The 14,117-nt window shown below is 40.0% G+C and overlaps 2 protein-coding genes across 2 annotated transcripts; both read right to left on the bottom strand.

Moving 5' to 3' along the window:
• Positions 1-2,496: 2,496 nt before the first annotated feature.
• On the bottom strand, positions 2,497-6,064 carry kcnk17 (potassium channel, subfamily K, member 17). The gene is made up of 5 exons (XM_061083301.1): positions 5,852-6,064; positions 5,009-5,123; positions 3,887-4,053; positions 2,830-2,998; positions 2,497-2,747 (listed from the first exon to the last, which is right to left on the bottom strand). The coding sequence occupies exons 1-5, from the start codon at positions 6,062-6,064 to the stop codon at positions 2,497-2,499; spliced, it is 915 nt and encodes a 304-aa protein (XP_060939284.1).
• Positions 6,065-7,893: 1,829 nt separating this feature from the next.
• Positions 7,894-10,212, bottom strand: LOC133016006 (potassium channel subfamily K member 16-like). The gene is made up of 5 exons (XM_061083302.1): positions 10,000-10,212; positions 9,346-9,460; positions 9,045-9,211; positions 8,301-8,469; positions 7,894-8,105 (listed from the first exon to the last, which is right to left on the bottom strand). The coding sequence occupies exons 1-5, from the start codon at positions 10,210-10,212 to the stop codon at positions 7,894-7,896; spliced, it is 876 nt and encodes a 291-aa protein (XP_060939285.1).
• Positions 10,213-14,117: the final 3,905 nt, after the last annotated feature.

Raw genomic sequence — 14,117 nt, 5'->3', positions numbered from 1 at the left:
AGCAGTCAATCATGATGGTTCCCCCCATTTTAGAGCATCATTATGTCCATTATGTCATGTCACGTGTGAACATGGGGAGGGCCTATGGGAGGAACTCACATTCACTCACATGCACGTGCACTAACATGAGCACTGGCTACAAAAACAAAGGACAGCTCAGGTCACAACACACACACACACGGAGGGAATGGGACTTCTTCTCTGTTTACGACGCCATTTCTCCACTTTATCTTCACACAGGAAGCAGTTGTTGCTTTTCAATTTATTCTTTAAAACCGTGCATGTAACCTTTTAATCCAAGTGGTCAAAATTGGCAAAATATTTACACCTATTGGCTTAACGATGAAAAGTGGCTGCATCTAAACCGGAGGGGCTGCACAAGTTCTCATGCACCCCCACAGTGTCACCCTCACTCATTCTTACCTGTATGGATATCGCACATTTCCCTCCTCGTCACGGTCACTGAAAGTGTCCATTCATCTGTCCTGGAGCTTTGTTCCACATGTGGACAGCATACCAGCTTCCAGCTTAAACTGCTCTATGATCAGACAGGAGCTGGTGAGAGGCACCAGTCCCCGGACACATACTGAGTCCTCATTGAACCGTGGCCAAACAGGTTCTTGTTGTACTACGGTCAAACTCCCATCTCTCCCACTCTTTTCCCCCTCATCCTTCCTATTATCCAGACTGTGGACTACAGCGGGAGCCAGGGGGAAGTTGCTCCTCTTTATAAGGACACATGACCATCCAATAAAAACATGATTTGATTTGATGATATTAACCGATTATTATATATCAGATGTCGTGAGATGAGCCTGCACCACCAGTCCTCTTTCTGACAAGCGACCTCTGGCCTTTGCAAATCAGAAAGTAAAATAATTCATTTATAAACTGTAGCACTCAGGAACTCAAAGGTGTATTTATTCCACGTGGGCGGGTGGATTAGTCAAAATTGCCTTTTTTTAAACCTTTATTACAGAAAATGAACACATCCGTCACGCTCCTTGTCGTTCTCTGTGCCTCTGTGCTTAAAAGTTGCGGCGACTACTTTTCTGTCTTCTTGTCATTTGGTTTATTATTAAGAGGAATAATGATGAATAAAAGCTGAGTCAAGTTATTTATAAATGTGACGTGAGCTCCCCATAACACCATGCTATAGTTTGCATACTGCTATAATCCATGGAGCAAGAAAACTTTTTACTGCTCTCAGGAATTTTGCACTTTCCCTCACACCCCCCCTCCATTTTTTTTGTTCAGCTATCCATCAATCGTTCCAGCACTTTCTCATTTTTCCATTCTCTTGTCCCTGCTGCTCGCCGTCTGTCTTTGTCATTCACTCCTCCACGGCCTCGTCTGACTTTCTCTCTGATATATGATCCTCAGGAGATGTTTGCAGCCCTGAGGACTTCGATGTGCAGTATGTGTGCAATTCTAGTGAGGGTCATTGTCAAAGGAGTAAAAAAGTTCATACAAATACACAACGAAAGAACTACTGAACACATTTCAATGAGGTCAGAAGTTCAAGAAATTCTATAATTCTATTTCATATTGTATGTATAAAGTATATTTCCTTTGAGTATGTGTTTCCATGATTACATCACTGTGTAATACACCGTGTGCCTGCTGCTTTGTGATTAGTTTGAAATGTTATTTTCGTCAGTGCTGATGCAGTAGCACCATCTAGTGGACATCAAGCTACTTGCAGCACAAATTAATCAGTTATGATGAACTAAAACGATGACACACATAAAAAAACAAAAAAGATCAACAAAATAACAAGTGCTTTAATATTTGTTACCTAAAAATAATAAATCAAATATAAAAACAGTAATCTCATTACATGACTTCCTCTGTTCTGCTTGAATGTTTTTCAGATTGAGTAAAAGTTTATCTGTTTCACAGATGTACTTCGTAATTTTACAATATTAATTGTTTACAGCTAGTGTTGAAACACCACTCAAAGGACCAACTATGCTGAATTTATAGGCACCTAGTGGTAAAGTAGCATATTGCAATCACCTTTAAACCCCCTTTCACTTAAAACTTGAAAACTTTTCCTTGAAAACCTAAAACCCCTCACTTAAGGCCCGCCTTCCAAGCGTGTACGAGAACAAACAGTGTTCATGTAGAGTAGAAACACAGAAGACCCCCTCTAACATGAAAAACAATTCCCACTATTTACATGTATTTGTGATTGCCTGTGATTTGGATTGCAAATGTCAGGTATTCACATCCCCTTCTATCGCTCAGATATCGGCTGCTAAATACCACTAAGTTGCTACATGGCTTTGGGGTTCATGATTGGCAGCAACTCAGTGAGAGGTCAAAGAGCAACAGATAGACTGACACAGATCACTGACCCACAGACATGGCACTAATCTCAAGGATTAAAAAAAAACTAAAAACAGTTGGATTACCAAGAGTCACTCAGAGAAGTGCTACGAGATCAAACAACATGACTCAACAAAAATGAGTCAGCATTTGTTTCACCCTTGATTACTCAGGTATTGGAGGCTTCTGGATCTCGTCTTCCTCCTCCACCTGAGATTCCGGGTTTTCAGGCTCTGCGCTGCCGGGCTCTTCCTCCGGCTGCTGCCCACCCCACCGCTGCTTGAAGTGGGTGTTGAGCCGCTCCAGGATGTCACTGGAGTGGTTGATGAGCAGGGCGAGCCAGGCCAGTCCGAAGAAGATCCACGAGGCCATGAGGACGCTGTACCAATCCGGGAATGCTTTGTCTGGATTACTGTCTGTGAGAGAGAGAGAATCATTTATTACAATGCATTGACATACGGTCTTAACACTTAGATCAGATCAGTGTTTTATTCCGACCTGCTACGAAGTCTCCAAAGCCGATGGTGCTGAGGGTGATGAAGCAGTAGTAGATGGCCTGGGCGAGGGTCCAGCCCTCATACTGCTGGAACACGAGCATGGGCATGATGAAGAAGAGAGCTGCTCCAGACAAGAAGGACACCAGGTGGACGGAGAAGCGGGTACACGTCTGCAGAGAGTGGTTGAAGGGAGTAGTGAGGACAGTCATTGAGACAAACGTTTCTAGAGTGCTCATAAGTCTTCTTTATGGAGCCCTCAGCAGGCAAGTGCAATTTCTCTTTCCAAACTCTTCAAGTTTTTAAAATCTTTTTCATATTAATCCTTGATAATGTGAAACCTGCCAAAACGCGTAGAGTTAAGTGTTATGTGTTTGTCGTTGTAATACTCCTTTCGGCCACAAAAGTATGATGTGCAACCCCGTTATTAATTTCTCCACGTATTTGAAACACAAGGTAGCGCATCTAACATTACTGTCTTTTGCTTTCAACTCAAACATCTTAGAAAGGTGTTAAAAGTGCTATATAAATAAAAAGGTATGATAATAATGATAATAATGGTGATTCAAATAATAATATTACATTAAAATAGTATAATTATTTCTTTTGGCTATAAATTTAATAATTTTAATAATGCTCTCTATCATAAATTTAGCCGAGATTGTATAAAGAATCCATATTCTGAGCAGGTTTCTGTGGATGAATGGTATTTCCACCCAGAAGAAGGGCTCCAAATGATCTCTTTTTACTAAACAAATGTATTGTTTTTCAGTTGTTTTTTCTTTTATTATATCTGGTAAAGAGGAAAATTAAATTTGAAAGTTATGTGTTTGATCTTGTCCTGCTAAATGTGTGAATGTGTGTAGAGTAAACAGAGAACAAAAAACATGAATGATTATTGTCCTGATCAAACCAACCAGGGGTTGCAGTTCACCCTCTAGTGGCTGAAATTATATTACAATGACAAACCCTAATAATCCAGAGTTAAAAAAAAAGATCACTGCCCTCTCAGGGCCTCCATTAACTCAGATATGAGATGAGATGATTAAAAATGTCCTCACCCTTCGCTTTGTCTTCCCCTCCAGGAAGCCAGAAATGTTCCTCTCTATAACCAGCATGTACTTGCCCACCCTGTTGAGCACCACCATGTTGAGCGGGATTCCAAACAATGCGAAGAACACACAGAAGATCTGTCCGGCCGTAGAGCTGGGACTCATGTTCCCATAACCTGCCAAACTGTAATCTGTTAGTGTCTTATGTCACTGAGGTGGAAGCAGAGGAAGAGGTGAACACTGAATAGGAGGGTGGATACGCACATCATAGAGTACAGCCCTGTTAAAGGTCCAGTGTGTAAGATTTAGGTGAAAGGGATCTATTGGCAGAAATTCAATGTAAAATAATCCTACTGATGTTTTCACTAGTGTGTTTCATCTAAATTGTACAAATTGTTGTTTTTTCTTTACCCTAGAATGGGCCCTTTATATTTAAATAATTTATATTTACATCAGGAGCGGGTCCTCTCTGCGGAGGCCACCATGTTTTTACAGTAGCCCAAACTGGACAAACTAAACATCTTTTGAGTTTTTATGACAACTGAAGGCTGCCACAAGTTTTCTTTCATGTTGGGAAGGGGAGGGTGGGGTGAGGGGGTATTCAGCTGCAACAAGCAACTTCACCACTAGATGACACCAAATGTTACACACTAAACCATTAAGACTATCAAACACATGGCAAGCATGGAAGAAAACAGCACCTGAGTTTTTAAATTATATTACCTTTATTTTGTACTAATACAAATATTTAGATGAAATGTATCTATTTGTGTTTCATACCTTTTTGAAGGATTTATCATCTATGTGCAAATTCATTTTTGGGACGAAATACCTTTTTTCTAAATTTGGTACCTACGATATTTCTCATCTTGTCTCACGTACCTTCCCTAATGTCCCATCTTAGGTTAAATAAGAGGCTTAGTCATGCTGAGAGGAAAACAAAAGGTAATGTCATTTTGGAATCAAAAATTGGTTTAAAACAATATGAAAATCCTGTTTAAGTTATTTCAGCATAAGAGTATAACTGGTTTTGTTAAAGCCTGACATTATCAAATCAAGTGTTTGTGTAACATGACCAGTCCTGTTGGAAATCTGTCAGGAAACATGAATAAAACTCTGTCGTCTTCTCACCTATGGTTGTGACCACAGTTGCAGCGAACACAGCTGAGCTGGTGAATTTCCAGAAGCCGTCTGATGTGTGGTTTCCTCTCAGACTCAGGCCCACCTTCGATGCATCTTGAACAACCTGAAAAGCATAAAACAATTACAAACTGGGCGAAAGTAGAGCTCAAACTTAAATGAAACAATGTCAGTTTCCATAGACGTGGGTCAGAGTCTCAGTTTTGTCCCTTTGGCAGTAGTCATCCTTGTTTTCAAGTTTGTTTTGGAGACCTTGAGGCCATTAAAGGTTCATACATGACGCACAAAATGCAACTTCTTGTGCCAACATCACTAAAAACAACTCAGTGGTTTCCAAGGAGACGACTGCAGGACAAGACACATACGCAAAGCAGAATAAGGATCAGTGGAAGGATGAGGAGGCTGATATTTGCATGGATGAAGAATGTTACATAAACACAAAACAAGCTTTCAAACAACACTCTTTGTTTTTCTCAGTGTGGCCCAATAGATGAACACCAATCTCCTGATTCCCTGCCTCGTTGGATGAATTAAGAATACAACATACAGACAAACAGTCATGCAATACATTTAAAACACTTCACAAGATGTGAAATCATCAGGCAGCTCTGATTTGTTCGCTACATATGATTTGGATATTTTGTTTCTTCGTAATCCTTTAAAAACAGTGTCTCAGTAAATCCATGAGGTTTTAACAAGTGCTACTGTAAAACGCTTCCCTCACATTTGCATATTTGATTGTCCATGACATAAGAAAAGTGTAACGCTGTGAAATCTCTGACTCAGTTTCCTGTGTTAACTGTTCATGGAACCGTTTCCTCTGATGGGCCTCACCTGAGCCACGGCCTCCAGGCCTTCTTGGTTCAGACACTTGTACGTCACGAGCAGCCTCTTTTTGTTCTGCAGTAGATCGCCGATGTCCTTCTCCCCGAGATCTCCCTCCAACTTCCAGAAAATCACCCCTCCGATCAGCACGTAGGTCACGTACAGCAGCCCGAGCATGAGGATGGAGGGTAAGCGGGACAAACACACTTCCATTAGTCTCATCATGGCTCCCACGTAGAACTCTGGACACCAGACTGGAACTCAGTGTCTCAGAGAGGGCTTCGTCTTTTACCTGCTCGGCTTCTTGTCTTTCAGTGCACTGCAGGCAAATGAAACTCCACCTACGCTACTGTTTTAATCACTGCAGTGGCCTGACATGCAAATCTGGTGGAAAAGAAGCAGAGGGAGAGACGCCAGCAGAGGTAAGGACTGAGGGTGAGGTCAGTTTTGTGAGTTTCTGTACAAAATGACGCATCATTTGAGTTCACGACAGGAGCCTTATCTCTATAAACCAGGTTCAGTCATTTGTATGTGGATTAAATAGCAGCTGCATGACCTTGAAAAACCCAACTACTCTCAGCGAGTCCACAAACCAAAGAGTTTCCTCATTTTAGTCTTTAGTGAGATATCATTTCACTTTCAATCCCACTTGTGTTTCATTCTTAAGGACAGTTTAGGTCAGTTTTGTTAAACATACAGAAAGAAGTCCTTCCCTGTTGGCTTCAGCTGCTGTTCAGAGATCAGTCAAGCGTGCTCTTTAGTGATGAATGAGTTTGTTTAAGATAACACTCTGTGCTCAAAGCACTGGAGTTTACCATCAGCACACACACACACACACACACACACACACACACACACACACACACACACACACACACACACACACACACAGAGAGATCATGTGTGCACACTGGCACGGTGTCAGATGATATTATTCTAAAAATAGAGTTTTATATAATACATCAAACACACGTGAAAAAGAAAAACATGGTAAAGTTCAGCAGTTATTTATAATTGTAAAATGTAAATTTTATGTAAATTAGTGATGTCATGTTATGTAAAATAATGTAAAAACAGGAGGACTATTCATAGATTTCCCTGAAGGACTTTTAGCCTGCGTCTGCACTTGTTAAAGTACGTGATTAGTACATTTTCAGAAAGATAAGTGTAAAAATCCTTCACTTTTATTCAATTTATGTATACAAATTATATTTATTAAGTTTCTCATGATTTACTCATGACCTCTGTGTTTTATTCTAAATAAAACACAGAGGTCTCTGATGACGGCTCATAATCTTGACAACTGCCGTGTAAAAATAGAGTTGAACACACACAGAATATCAGTGGTGATCACTAGTGTTATTCTTCATGACACTTGTTTCTAATCACTGTGTTTACTAAACCTTATTGTACTTAATGTTTTCCCTGATGTTCATTATCCAAGAACTTCACAATTTCACTCCAGTCGCTTGTCTGTTATAAATCTGTTTATTTATGCATCATAAATATATCCAGTTTATTTTAATTTCACATGTTAATTGCTGTTGAAAACAGTTTCACATTTAGAAGAAATGAAAATCATGTATTTGCAGAATGAGATAAAGGTTAAACCCTTGTTTCTAACTGCATTTTCCACTTCAGATCATACAGTCAATGTGAGTAAACACATATCAGTTCAGTTTAGGTGAATGAAAATGTCTTTGGCCACATTGTGATGAAATGTCTTCAGATTTCATCTCCAGAAATAAATTCAGGTTGTGACCTTCTGTACTGACTCTGGTGTAACTGAGGTAGAACTGTCAAACAAAAACCATGTCATGTATTTATGAGCCTAATGCATCAGGTAATACATCAAAACAATCATTGTCAGGTGAAACATGAAGCAAGGTATGTATAGGAAGGAATAAAAATGGAAACACAAATGTACAACAGTTTTGCTAATATATTAGATGATGCGACACCTGTTTTCTTATCACAATATGTACAGTAAACACAATCATACAAAATATGTTCTACCTAGTGAATATTACAGTCTCCTGTACAGTCCATAGTTAGATCTTTGACGTGTCCTCTAGTTTGCAGGACGACGCGTCCTCCTCCTCCTCCGGTTGCTTCTTAAACCCCGGGTGAGTCAGGACGACCACATGCTCCATCACTCTGGATCCCATGTTGAGGATGAGAGCGAGCCAAGCCAACGCAAAAATGATCCATATACCTGCGAGGCTCCGGTACAGAGAGATGTACTCCTTACCCGGGTCAGTCCCTATGAGAGAAGACATGTCAAATCCTGAAAACACATGGGTTACAGAGTCCAAAGGACATCTGGTGTGTAGAACTACAGAATACTGATTGTGTCAAAGCTAAAAGGAAGAAGAAACAGTATTTCCATGTGACAGCGGTGACCTCTGGGATCCTTCATTATCATCCGCATTAGTGCGTGTTTGCTCTCTCCACTCACCCACCACATAATCTCCAAAACCGATGGTGCTGAGTGTAATGAAGGTGAAATAGAAACCCTCGCCGAACGTCCAGCCTTCCACATAACTGAAGAGCAGGGGGGGGATGACCAGAAACAGCAGGCTGCCACTGATGAAGAAGAAACTCACTGCTAAAGCCTCCACTGTTTGCTGAGGGGGGAAAACAAACATGTTACAGTCGGTCACATTCACAGGCATTGCAAATTTTACATGACAATTAAAGAGTTTTTATTAACTTGTAGAACGCAGCTTTTACAAGTGAGACAAAACTAAATATGACCTAATGAAAGCACATACCAGAAAGGTTGAAGCAACGACAACAAAAGAGACAACACAACAGAAACGGACCAAAACTAAAACAAGAGCATGAAGCAAATGAGAAAAATGGGGGAAAACATGGATGTCAATAGGTAGCATTAATAAACAAGTTTCTCTGTCTCCAGAGAGCAACGTTTGCAGTTTTTAAAATCAGGTTGAAATATTTTTTAAGTACCATCATTGTATTTAATTGTATTTTATTATTTTACACAGTTATATCTACTTTGTTTGTGATCTGTGTGTTGTCATTGTACATTACCTTGAATCTACCTCTGTGTATGAAATGTGCTTATAAATGAAACTGCCATCCCACAAAAAAAACAGAAAAGATAGTTTCTTTTCTTAAAAAATAAATAAATTCTCCTCCAGTGTTTGCTGCAGTGATGTCAGTGGACCCCCATCATTACCTTGTGTGGAACAACTGAGATCATCCCCCTCTTCAGTCGACCCAGGTGGATGGTGAGACACTTCCCCATCTGCTTGAGGAAGGCCAGATTCAGCGGGATGCCACAGAGCGCGTAAAACACACAGAACACCTGACCGGACACGGTGCTGGGGGAGAGGTTACCATAGCCTGTGAAGTACATGATGAGGATGATGATGATGAAGATGTTGATGATGATGATGTGGATGATGATGATGCATCTTTAGCAGCAGCACAACCAGAATCAAACATGCAATGTTAATAATATATGTAAACATGCTCACCTATAGTTGTGACTACGGTGCCTGCAAAAAAGAAGGAGCTGCTGAAATCCCAGTTACTGGGGTTTGTAGAGTTGCCAGAAGGATTCACTCCTTTTTCCCAGGCATCCAAAATCACCTGCATACACATACACACACACATACACACACACACATACACACACGCACACACGCACACTCACGCACGCACACGCACACACACACACACACAGACAACACATTATATTTACTTGCTTTGATTTCCTGGACACGATGTAATGATTTACATTATAGGAACTTTTTTCACAAGGAAGACAAGTCCCCATAATAAAAGCATTTGCATCCCCACACACACACAATCACAAAAACACACACATACCCCGACACAAATATTAAAGGTCAAACTAACTTTATATTGAAACGTATAACAAAGGAAGTAAATGGATCATCACAAACTTGATATTGACCTATTAGGCCAGACTATGGTCATATCTTTTATTGCTCTGTCATAAAATTGATCTTTCAATTTCTCAGTATTGATGAGCTATTTCCATCAGTTTACTCAGTGATTTAAATCACATGTGTATATGTACACACATGTAACATGAGGGGCCTTTTGCCAACCATCACTGATAAAACCGGTATTATCAAACATGGATGAGGAAACTGGTGGTAAACCTTAACAAACTTCTCCAGGGCCGGTCCGTCCAGACACGTGTAATTGGCCAGGAAGTGCAGCTTCTCCAGCTGGAAGTGGTTGCGGTTCTTGCTCTCAGCCTCTCGCTCCAGAATCTGGAAGATGGTGGCCCCGACCAGCAGGTAGGTGAGGTGGGCCAGGGCCAGAAGCCCCGTCCAGCTCACTTTGACGTGGGCCAACTGGAACCTCGCCATCAACCCCCCAAAGCCCCACCAGCACCAGAGGCTGCTTACGTTCACACTCAGAGAAGAGAGAGCACTGGAGACGGAGCCATTCTTTTCCAAACCAAAGAAAGAGGAAAATGTCCAAAATTAGACCAAAATTTGAAATGTGTCGTTGAAATCACAGCAGCATCAGGAAAAGGTGGATGTTGGGTAAAGCGGTTTGTTGGGGTGACAGCCCGAACTTGGTAGGTTAAAAATGTCCCCACAATGCTCCGACTCTGATTGGCCAGACCGCCATAGATGCCAGCCATTGATTTACGGGTTGCTTAGGTAACGATCAAGCTCCTCTCCACCATTAGTGCGACATCTGGACACACACAAACACACACTTTCAACTGTTTGCACTAATAAGGAAGCGGTGGCAGCATCTTGTCAGCAGAACAAAAGTTAATGTTTTACCTGCACCGCTGTTGGTTGAGCGAACGCTTCTGCTGAATCTGGAAACCTGAGGAAAACCTAGTTCAGCCACAAATTATAAGGTTCCTGATGCACTGCCGTCTACATAAATAATAATTAAGTAATTGAATAATGACTGGTGCCCCAATCTGAGATCATGTCGAGAGGGGATACGTTTAATTCAATCAAGTACGAACACTTAAAAGTCTAAAAACTCAATCTCTCTCACCAAAAGGACGTCTGCTCAAACGCTCATCGGACGTTTTTACACCACAGCGAGGAGCCGAGCATATTTATGGTCAGGTGGAGAGGAAGGAGAGGACATTATGGAGAGGTGTGGAGAGCACTACTTGATCGTGGGCCATAAACCAAAGAGCTGCCGAAGCCTCAGGATAACAACCTAATGGAGTTCTAAGGTTTCAAGATAGCGTGTTAGCAACGGTCTGAAAGAAGAAACCATACTCAGGGTTACACATTATACTACATGCTGTGATATGTAATATGTGTCGTCAAGAATTATTCAACAAAAAGACATTTGAAGGTTTTATCTGCAAAAAAAAGTGGTGGAGGAAGTACTCATTTTACCAAGTAAAAGTACAAATAAATTGAAATGTACTCAAATAAAAGTACCACATTCACTTTTCTACTTGAGTAAAAGTACTTGGTTTTATATATTCCTAAAGTATTAAAAGTAAATCTTGCTGAGATGTTACATTTTGCCTGATGTGTCTACTGTATATTTTGTTTAATACAAGAATAATGGACTTTTTGAATATTAATAAAAATGCTGCAGATGATGCTACTGAATCAAATGCCGTATAATAGAATTATACATTAGAATATACTAATAATTATTTAATAAAATTGTATTATAATATTCTATACTATCCTGTAATTGATATAAATTGTCTTTTAATTAATAAATCCATTTCTGGTGTTTCGGAGGCGGAGTCTAATGTTACCTGCCCGCTCTGATTGGATAACAAAATCTTGTTATTGATCATTTAAAAAAATATAAAACATGTAAAGCAGTTGCTTTGTAAAAATGTACTGCAGTAGAAAGTAAAGATTTTTGCAAATATATGTAGAGGAGTAAAAGTACATGGAAAACATTTAAGTAAAGTACATATACATGACAATCACTGACTTTATTAACCTACAGTGAAGTGACCATCAAACATGAGCGGAGTCCATAATAAATGGATGAACTCTCTCTCTTATGCTTATCTACACACTCAACAGTTACAAAAGCAACATGATTGTTCCTGTGGAGCTTTGTTCCTGAGCACCTGCTGAAAGGTGAGTCCAATATTTACTCTCTTTAAGCTGCGTTTTGTCTTCTACCAACTCCCAAGAGACGTATCCTGCTCCTGCAACACTTCACTGGGTTTTTAGAGAGTGAACCAAATCAGGAAGCAGGAAACATTGTTTTCACATTGTTTTTTTATTATATTATATTGATCTCTCTCAGGTTACTGGCTCTCTGTGTTAAGCTACTGGGTTTAGGCTGGTAAGGAAAGTCACTGACAGAAATTACATTACATGTCATTTGGCGGACGATTGTATTTTTTCATTCAACATCTATGAGGGGCTCTTTATGGGTTCAGTATCTTGCCCAAGGACACTTTGGCTTGCAGATGGGGAAGACTGAGAAGTGAGTGAGGGGACAACCACTCCCCCCTCAGCCACAGCCGCCCTCATGAGGCAGAAAAAAGTGTGAGTCTGAGAAACGAAATATTACAACATCTCTGGAGAAGACACTTTCTACAAGGCAACTCCGGCTGGATGCAAATTGTGCAGCTGCTTGGCATCTGTCAAACAAATCAACTCAAAGTCATGCAAACAGGTTGCTCCTGCGTTTACAGGTCCTGTCTGTCGGGGTGGGTGTGTGGTGATGGATGGCAGGAGGACTGGATGGACCAGATTTAGATTTAAAATAATTATTTAGTCACAGAACACTGGGATGATTTCATTGCTGTCTGATGGAAGGAAATGATTATCCATGTAGTCAAGTATTGACTTAATGTCAATTAGTTTCACTGATATTATTTACACTAAAATATCAAATGAAAAACTAAATTGTGTGAGGATCACTAAACCATCATTCAGCTCAATAATCAATACTAAACGCAAAGAAATGCTCGAAACCCAATTTGAATTTCAAATATTGTATCTTGAGCAAGACCTGAACAGTCCTCTCTCGGGTGTTTCCCTGCATCTGCCCAGTGCATGCTGGGAAAAGCTCCACCTCCCTCTCTCCCTGGATGAGTGATTAGTTTAAGTAAAACCATTGGTGAAAACATTGCACGATCACAGATTTTGCTTATTCATTTAAAATACCTGCAAGTTTTAATCTAATATAATTTTACTTAATTGTCCTAATACCCTTAAAGTCTGTGAGGAATAACTGGAGGAAGTAGAGTTTCCTTGAATAATTTTTCTGTAGACTTCCATAGAAAAATTCACTAGCATACGCCTACTTCCATTTCCAAGAGCGTATCTGTAGAGAAAAGATCTATGAGAGAAATGTATCATTAGAAATTAAAGCAAAAAACATTTAAGTCGCTTGGCAACAGTTTCTTGCTGAGCACAGATGTAAAACACATGATATCACCTCACAATTCCTTTGGTTCTTTGTCATTAAGCAGCTTTATTTTTTTATTTTCAAATTTAGGAAAAAATTCAATTTTCTTTTACATTAAAGTCAGAATAAACATTTAAACTACTGTACATATATTAAATACAACTATTTACATTCATATCAAAAGTGTGACTGATCGTATGAAATAAAACCAGACAGAAATAGTCTTCATGTCGACCATTTGAAACGGTGTGATTCATTACATCCTTAAACACATACTGGAGCCAGATGGTTTCCTATTGTCTGCTCGGTCCTCTGATATCTTGAGACAACATTTGTTCAGCTCAAATGGCCGAGGCAGGCTGTGATTTATGTCGCTGTCCATTACATCAACGGCATCATCTTTGGGAGGTGGTCAACGTGTGTGTGTGTGTGTGTGTGTGTGTGTGTGTGTGTGTGTGTGAGGATTAGAGTTGCAAAATTCCGGGAATATTCAAAGTTGGAAATTTTCCATGGAAATTAACAGGAATTAACGGGAATATACGGGAATACACGGGAATTAACTGGAAATGTTGTGGGTAATTTATACTAACTGTATTTACCTTGTCATATACAGACATAAATATAAACATTTTGTTTTGTCATAAGCTGATTTGAGCCCTGAGGAAACTTTGGGCACTTGACTATATGCTTCTGCATCGTTGTGTCATTCTTAACATAGGTCTTTGTGTGATAGATAGTTAAAATGTATGAATAAAGTTAAAATGAATGAATGATTTCCATCTGCACTCTATTAGTATAGCCTGGTTGAATGATCTGCTGATCGATTAGTTTTACCTGCAGAGGCCGGATTAGGGGAGCTCTGAGCACGGGTGTCATTCTTGATGCAGCTACTGAA

Source organism: Limanda limanda, chromosome 12 (assembly GCF_963576545.1).
Source record: "Limanda limanda chromosome 12, fLimLim1.1, whole genome shotgun sequence".
NCBI lineage: Eukaryota > Metazoa > Chordata > Actinopteri > Pleuronectiformes > Pleuronectidae > Limanda > Limanda limanda.
The sequence above is the reverse complement of the archived record's forward strand: the minus strand, read 5'-3'. Positions and strand labels throughout refer to the sequence as shown.